The sequence below is a fragment of the Trachurus japonicus genome, chromosome 6 (genome assembly GCF_045865225.1).
Source record: "Trachurus japonicus isolate A0001 chromosome 6, Traja_1.0".
Taxonomy (NCBI): domain Eukaryota; kingdom Metazoa; phylum Chordata; class Actinopteri; order Carangiformes; family Carangidae; genus Trachurus; species Trachurus japonicus.
Window position 1 is genome coordinate 6,187,786 of NC_140912.1, and position 9,267 is coordinate 6,197,052.

At 42.5% G+C, this 9,267-nt stretch overlaps 1 protein-coding gene across 1 annotated transcript in view; it reads right to left on the reverse strand.

The window, feature by feature from the left end:
- The window catches only part of map1ab (microtubule-associated protein 1Ab), a 100,029-nt gene extending 97,084 nt beyond the window's left edge, over positions 1-2,945 (reverse strand). Inside the window, exon 1 of the mRNA XM_085778485.1 lies at positions 2,513-2,945. Coding sequence (XP_085634611.1) covers positions 2,513-2,798 — 286 coding nt within the window. The 5' untranslated portion in view covers positions 2,799-2,945. The remainder of the gene's footprint in view (positions 1-2,512) is intronic.
- Positions 2,946-9,267: the final 6,322 nt, after the last annotated feature.

Consider the following 9,267-nt stretch of genomic DNA (forward strand, 5'->3'; position numbering starts at 1 on the left):
ACAATTATTTGCATGGTGATTAATCGCCAACTAAAACATAATGATTGTGACAGCTTGAATCTGCACCACGCACATCCACACATCCAGATTATCAAACTGATCTCCACCAAACTGTCCAAACTCACAGACCGGCCCCTGGGCTCTCTGTGGCCTCACTCTTAGGTTAAAGAGTGTCTTGTCGTCATGTGTACGCTCGCTGCCTGAAGTTTCTGCAAAAATGTTTCCTGACAGTCCTCACAAAATTACACTGAATAACAGCTCAGCTCATATGGTGTTTGTCATACACAGCAAAACCAGAGTGGTAGAGATACAAACTGAGGATTTGTTGCTTTTCCACATTTAACTTGACTGTAAATCAGATACCTTTGGGTTCTCAACTGACGCCCAGACTGGACTGAAATAATTATTCAATTAATTGATTAGTCTAATTATATATATTTTTTCTTATTTTACTTTTTATTAGTTTTTGTGTTAACAAATACACATCATACATTCATACACCTCCCTAGTCGTCAGTCAAATGCACTGAGAAACAGTATTAATTAATTACGGTTTTAGTTTCCAGTCCTGGATTGTCCATTCCTGATTTGTGTTAAAAATGGTTCCCAAACGTATGTGTGTAAATATCATATGAGGTGTCCAGTACAGTCTATTGAATATTTTACTGGATGAGTTTGGACCTGGCATTGCTCATTGATTAAACTTTCTATATTGATTGCAATTACTTTGATTAATCATTATTTATTTTTTAAACAAAAGATTCACTGTATTGAAGATTAAAATAAAGATCTTCAGGTTTCAGAGTGCTGACTGAGGTATTTGAAGGCATCATCTTGCCTTTTACTTAATTGTGGTTGGTGTTTCTCACTACTTTTTCAACCAAATCATTAACTGAGAAACTAAACACTCTCATAATGTTACTGTACCTTGAACTCTGGGTTTCATTTCTTTATTTCCATTTAACCGATCAAACAAGAGACTGGAATTGACTGATAACAATCAATAGTTGAGTGTTACAGGAAATAAAATCTTTTTTCCCAAAGTTATTTTCTTATTCCAATAGCAAGAGACAGAGAGAGACAGAGAGAGGGGGGGCAGGAATAGAAGGGGATGATGACATGCAGCAGAGGGCCGTGGATCTGATCCAAACTCAGGCCACTGCAGCCAGGACCGAGTCTCCACGGCGACGCTACGGCGAGTCACCCCAGCCACCCGCACGGACCCAGGAAATCAAATCTGTCTAAAAAATAAGAAGCTCCTTTGCTGTGTTTTTCTCCTGCTATCGACCACATCGCTGCAGCCAGGCCGGGGCGACTTGTTGCAGGACCCCGCGGCTAACGTGTGATGAGAGTCGATAGCGGGTCATTTCCACAGAGTCACACTCAAATCACCTCCCTGCGTGAAGAGAATCGATGCCGTAATGAGCCGGGGTGGGTGTGTGTGTGTGTGTGTGTTATCATCAGCTCCACACAGAGCTGTCAGCTGTGTGACGGCAGCCAGAGGAGGGGGCTGGGGGGGGGGTCAGAGGGGACGGATGATGAGGCCGATGTGGAGCCAGAACCTCTGAAGCCTCTGGAAGTGCACGATTGATCATCTGGACTGAGAACAAATTGGAGTGACACAGACAGGCGCATGGTGGGGGAAAAAATTGCTGACTCGTGGATCTGTGCACACTGCAACTTAATTCACAACTGCTTCACACAATCTGCTCAGATCCTCAAACTTCACACAGCTCCCCCCCCCCCCCCGACAGGAAGGAAGGACCGTCAGCCTGCTGCAGCTGCTCAGGAGGAGGAGCAGGACTCACTCTCATCCAGCTGAGTAACGACAGCCTATTGAAAATTACTTCTTTTTCCTTATATAGGCAAAAGTTGCTGCGTTGTTTTTGCTGAGCACAGCCTGCGTATTGTTTCTTTACTACAACAGTGTACAACCTGAACCCACACAGGGACACACATGCATGCACAGAACGCACACACATTCCCTACTTAAAAATACAAGCTGCTTATTAAATGCAAGAGGAGAAAAAAAAGCTGACAGAGGTGGCAAATGGTTTCTTATTTAAGCAGTTTGGTCAGGTGTTTTAATGTCCTTTTTAATTGCTACTTACTGTAAAGATTCCTATATTGATTTGATGCTTTTAACTAGAGCCCAGTATTTAGATGGAGACCCAGAGGGAGGCTGCTGATCACCACACCACACTATCAAGACCTGTGCTGCATTTTTTTACAACTTGAGTCTGCAATTTTACAGACAGACATAGAGAGCCCTACAGTAGCACACCGTGGGAGAGAGGAGAGGAAATGCGTGTCCCATGGTGCAACGCTGCAGCAAAAAGCCTGCACCTATGGACAGGCTGCCTACCGTCCTGCCCCGGCTGCGTCAATTATTTACACAAACATATTTCTCTACAGTTTCCCCGGTGGAGGTATCTGATCTGACCGGGTCTGTCCCAAGCAGCAACAACAACAGATGAACAGACTAGAGCCAGGTTCATCCGTCCATCACTCACCCCGCTCTGTCTGCGCCCTGGCGGCGTCCAGCTGGTGCTCGGTGCTGATATCTCCGATCACTATCAGCATGTAGTAGCTGCCCCGGTTGAACGGCAGCCCTCTGCGCCGTCTGCCCGCGCCTCTCCGGTACCGTAGTCTCTCCTCGGACCCTGGCAGCAGCAGCGGCGGCGGCGCGGTGAAGCCCTCGTCCTCCTCCACCACCGGGAGCGCACCTCGCACCGGGATCTCCATGGCAACAACCCCCGGAGCCGACGCCGCCGAGGAGGAGGCTGACTCCATCGCCATGACAACCAGCGGTGTGTGTGAGTGAGGGGAAGAGTGAGGGTGAGGTGAGGCGGGAGGGGGAGAGGGGAGGTGAGGGAGGGGGGGGGTGAGGTGAAGACAGGGGATAGTCAGTGTGTCAGATAGTAGCTACAAAAAGTTTGATTTCCGCTGGAGATTTCAAAATAAAAGCCCGTTTAGTGGTTGAGTTTTATAAAGGGAACTTATGTCTGGTGAGAATGTGTTTAGCTTTTAGCAGACCAACACAAAATGACACAGAAATGCTACATCATCATATCATAGGTGGTGATATGATGATGTAGCATTTGGTGATAAATTGACAGCCATGAAAGTGAAATAGCCTGTTCGGTATTGCTCCAAGAGTCATACAGCCATGCGTACAGCCGCATGTTGTGCACATTTACATTAGATATATTGCCCCTATATTGAAATGGTAATAGGCTAATAGTGAGGATTGCAACTTCTGCTGTCAAAAATCCGAGCATTTCACTTCGAAGTAGGGTAATTCATTTATTTCATTTTATGTCCTCATTCTTAAAAAGAACCAAGTGTAAAAACATTAAGTTTTGCATGTAACGTTACATTATGTGAAATGGGACGCCCTAGGAAGCCGAGGAGCTTTTTGAGAAGGGCCCAGGTACAAAGAATAAGTAGAACACATGTAACACAACACATTTTACACTAGCCTACTAATGAACAATGATGGGAATGTAACGGTGCTGCTTTTTAACGAGTAGCCTAATCAAAAAAAGTTACTGTATCCACATTATAATGCCTTATCATTCCCTGACAATAAAATGCACCGTTTGACAAGGAGTCCCATCATCACAAAATAATACTGTACCCCCGTTAGAGTGTACATTAGCCTACATTTTTTTCAGTCCATCAACTAGTCTACTAAACTACTGTAGTAAAAACACAACCTTTATCTGGAACTAACCAACTCACCCAGTATTCCTCCGCACAGGGCTGACTGCATCTCCGAGGCTACATGGTGTCTGTCCCCAGGGAGCTAGGTGGGTTGACACAATTTACGGTTTTGAATTTAAACAAACATTTTTAAACATTTTATCACTCTGGACAGACAGCACATGATGAGTGCCTCTGTGTGACAACAGAAGAGAAACTGTCAGCTTGTCACGGTTTTGGTCACTTAACTGAGGCTAAAGCTAAGTTAGCTGTGTACCGGCGGGCTCAGTAGCTTCAGTCTGGACTTTTAAAGAAGTTTAAATGTTTAAAATGGTCAAATGAGTCATTAATTATCATCTTAAAAGCCCATTCTCAGATAACCCTGACCCAACTCCCTGTAAAACACAACTGGTACCATGGCAGGGCTTGCTCAGGTGTTGTGTTGTCCATCACGCTGCTCATCAGTCAGTCAGGTGGGCGTAGCTACACTCCGCCCTGCGCTCTGTCTTGAAGGAGGAGTCTCCGTTGATCTCAGCTGCATCAGACGGTGGGCAAGAAATGTGCAGGCGTTAACACGGGACGGTCATATGGAGTCAACACCAACAACTGAGACTGTGAGAAACCCCATAATATACCAACACCTACAGTAGGAATCACCAACTGATTTGCAGAGGAAAAACTTTGATATTTGAGTAGATGCATAGGCTACTCCAAAGATATCTCTCACATCAGCTCTGTACTGTCATTTATCAGAAGCACTAGTAGGCTACATCACCCAAAACGTGAATCAGCATTTTTAAAAGAGTTAAAAAATAAAATAAAATGCATTAGTGTTGTAGTATTCAAGACTACTCTTGAGACCATTCATTTCATTTTCAAGGTCTTAGTCTCTTAATGCTTGTGTAACTGTAACCATCTGAAAAACTTGGTTGCACCAGTGTCAACAGTGGGAGGAGACTTCAGGCTCTATACTGTGTTATTTTGTTTAAATCCAAACTTTGTCTCGGTTAAATATGGTAATAGATTTTATATAAAATCTTTCCTTTGTAGCTGAGGAATAATGTAAATATCAAGCCACGTGATTATTATGAGTACTGGTACTGAATACAGTTATGGTCTTAAAAATGGTCTTGCATTGGTTTGGTTTCGATCTTGGACTTGGTCTCGCCACCCCCCTTGGGTTAGGTGGTCTTGACTACAACACAAGTGTTCCTAATATATTTGCAGCTGTGTGTAGCCTATGTTTGGGTGCAGCAGTGTAAGAGCAGTTGCACTGGGTTGATATGCCTACAATATTCTTGCAGCCCATGCTGTATCTTTCCATTTGCAATGTATATGACATGAAATGGGTGAAAGATAGAATCAAAGCAGGAAGCTTCAACATTTCATGGTGCCTGTGCAAACGTTTTGTAAATTCACAAACCATGAATAAGACAGCTTAAAGCTTGACAATGACACACATTATGGACCAAAACATTTTACAGACACATTGTCTAGTTCTAGTAGGATTATATTATCCTATGAATCAGGCTCCACTGCTTCCTCTCAGGCTCCATTTGGGATGAAATGTATGAATGTTGTCAGAATTTATTAAAATTATTAGTTGAAAATTAAAGGACAATGTCTAAAACTTCTCTTCACATACACACACACACACACACACACACACACATAGACACATCAGGGCCGACTGATAAGACAGAGAGAATACAGAACAGTCTTAAAATAGCCTCTTTCTTCTCAGAGAAACGTTCCCCATTCAGCTCTTCTCCTGGTTAACCTTGAGCTTGGCACATTTCAGTGTGTAGCAGAGGGCGTCTCAGCATAAACTGTCAGTACCACACTGAGAGGATGATAAGGAAGTCCACACACCAACTTCTGCCAGGCCTTACACGTAATCCTGGACCTGTATTTGATTGTACCTTCACACATGGCAGGAGATAAATGCACACACAGGAGCACGCATATTCAAATCTAGGATAAAGATTTTAATACTCTACTACTGTATCTGTGGCCTTTTCTATTCATACAACCAGCGCAAAAACCTTCATATTGTCATTTCAGCATTCTCATCTTATAAAATATTTAGAGCCAGTTTTTCTTGCAGCATTGTTTGTAAGAGGCAGAGTCAGACAATAAAGAGTAAAAAAATAAATAAACAGCTTGTAACAGTATACAGCAGCAATGTTAGCCTATAGTGTAAAACTTCAATAGTGGTTTTTTGTTTTTTTTTCGCTGCAGGTCTCTCTGACAGTGAGTCAGCACTTGCTTCACAGAGCACTTCTACCACAGCCATGCTTCCCTCTAGTGGTAATAAACCAGACTCCAGTCCCGGCTCCACATAAGTTAGAGGATGACGTAACGTAAGTCACGATACATCTGTAGGTACAGGCTGAGGAGAGTCAGAGCTGCCACAGTGTAGTGTAGGGTCTACTGTGTTACAACTCTGCTACAATAGAAAGAAAAAGAATCATTTGGTAACAGTTCCAAGTATTTTTGTCACCGTTTTGGCACACAACAGGCTTCAGACCACATCGAAGGTCAATTTTAAAAATAGTCCAGCTTTTTTATTTCTAAGGGAGAAAATGTGACTTCAATCCTGAACTGACTGATGAAAAGAGACATACATGAATTGAATCTTTCAACTTCTCAGTTTCTTAGGTTAAACTGGTATCACACATTAGACATTGATTGGAATTATTTTATATTTATTAACATTTTTATTGCACACTGAATTTTTATGACAGTTTTAGTTACTATTAGAATCACATTTTTAAATACAGAGAAAAAATTATATGTACATTTTGATAATGCTAATATATTACTAATACTGATGTATTTTCTACATTATGCACATTAATAAAGACAATCTTTGTCAATAACATTATACATTCACCTTTATAATCTTGCTTTCGTCACATTGACAGCAGTGAAGTGAACGATGACTCCTCTGTCTGTGGCCTGTGCAGCTGCAGTGAGCCCACATGGTCGTCTGCTCCCTCTCAGGTGCTGGATCTCTCCTAACAGCTCGGTGAGTGAGGATTTTGGTATTTGTTGAATATGTAGGGTGGTACATTATAAATGTATAATAACGGACCAACAGGAAACAAGTTTGGGTATGGAGGGATGATGGGATAGCTTGAGGTCAACAGTGTAACGTGTGGTGGTAGAACTGTCAGGAGGAGGATGTTTATCAACAACACAACATTGGGGGGCGTCGTTTAGCTCGGTTGGTGCAGGCCCCAGAGGCTGTAGTCCTCGCTGCAGCCGGCCCTGTATCGCATCCCGACTCACGTGGCCCCTTTCTGCATGTCATCCAATTTCCTGTCTCTCTCGAGACTACACTATCGATTAAAGGCGAAAAAGCCCAAAAAATATACATTAAAAACACACACACAACATTGGCTGGTTGATACTGATGCGTTCATGTTCTTCACTTTAATGTTGCAGCTGCTAATTTCAACCACCTTATATGCTAATATGCTATTGGAACATTTGAACTGTAATGCATACAATTAAAAGATGTTAAAGGGATATTTCAATTGCCATAATCCCCATAGTCAAAGGAGTAAGTTCATTACCTTTAATTGTCGGTGCAAGCTGTTTTTAGATCGGCGGGGCAGAGACGTGAGCTCTGCACAGCGCATGGTATTTTCCCTTTCCCTCATCAAACTCATCAAATACACAATCCAACAACTCCAAAACGCTCTGGTGGACAAGTTGTGACCTGCACATTCACCACGCTATGAGATAATAACACAACGTTACGAGACAGAGTTGTTTTAGAGGGAAACTAGGTTGCCGACACGGCTGCTCAGCAGAGCGACCTCAAAAGCGCAAGTAGTTCCGAGTATTTGCTTCATGTGTCGTAATGTTACATAATCTATTACGTTATCCACAAAAGCGGAGCAGCTCACATCTCTGCCCCGCTGATCTAAAAACAGCTTGCACCGACAATCAAAGGTAATGAACCTACTGCTAATAGGGATTATGGCAATAGGCGAATTTGCCAAGATGTTGAAATATGTCAGTCTATCTGCCTAAAAGCACCTGTATGTCTTACTGTCCAGCCTGGTCGTTGATGTGTGTGTGTTGTACTTCATGTGAAGTAGCTGCAGTTATTCTGAGCTCCACATACAGCCTGTAGAAAGAAGCAGGAAGTGACAGAGTGACAGACAGACAGACAGATGGTTGAAGCAGCAGTTTCAGTGCTGATTCCCCACAGACGGTCTGGGTCACTGCAGCCCCACAGCGGTCACTCTCCTGTTCTCCTTGAAATAGAGGAGGAGGATGAGGAAGCTGACAGAGTGGTCCTGAAGATGAAAAGGACACTCAGCTGATGCAACATAGATTATTTTAAACGTTTAAGCTAAAGGCAGACTTTTCAGTTCACCAAGATATGAGCACATCGGAAACGTAACGAGGGCAATAGATGTGAAACTGTGACAGGAGATAAAACCATCCGACCACACAGCTGCCTCCAGCTCCCGCTCCACCAGTGCCACCCACAGGCCCCGCCCCCCACTAGCAGATGTTAGAAACTGCACATGCTTTTTCCTACCAGTTCAGGACCTTTCTATTCCTGATTTATGAATTTCCAACTTCATTCTCCCTGCAGATCACTTCGACTTCAAAGATATCTACAGGATGTGTCACACACACAGCAAATTAAAGACACAGGCTGATGAAGTGGCTCAAGATAGATGCAATGTTTTATACCAACATTAATCTGAACAATTACTGACTGAGCAATGTCATTAACTCAAACAGTCTGCAAGAGTAACTATGGTTTCTCTGCTGAAAGAAGCCAGAAGAATAACAACTCTAAAACCCAGTGACAAGCCTGGATTAACATCTAGCTCCAGATTAGGGTTAGGGCCCAAATACAGTGAAGGCTTGTCATCTTCATGGGGTTTAGGAGTAGATATATTTGATTAGGTTTGATTTAGTTAGCTTTATTTGTTGAAATGGCTATTTTTGTGAAAATTGTTAAACAAAACTTTCTTTCTTTTGAGTAAAACTCCTATGTTTTGGTTAAATCCATGATTGTTTTCTCTTATTTGTTATAGTGAGACAGGGCAACAGTTTACCGTATATTATAATATATTATAATAATAATAACCTTTCAAACACAGTTAAGGTGCTTCACAATAAAACAACCAATGAATGATAATAAAAACAATTAAGCAAGTAAAGTGAATTAAGCAAATCAACATAAAATAAGATAAGATAAAATAAAATAAAATATAAAAAGAATACCAGCGCAATTATGAGAAGGCCATACAATAAAAGTGAGTTTTAAGAAGAGATTTAAAAGCGCACACTGAGTTTGCCTGCCTGAGATCTCCCAGCAGGGAGTTCCAGAGCCTATAGGGGCCCCAACAGCATTATACACAAAGGAAAATATTTTCAGATTAGTGTTAAATCAAAGTGACTCTCTCAGGTGGTTTGGTTGCAGAGGACCTGATGGGAAACAGGAGGTGTCAGGAACATATTCACAGAGCAGCTAAGCAGGAAACACGTGCTGGAATTCATCCATCATTCAGGGCTGGACAGAGGCGAA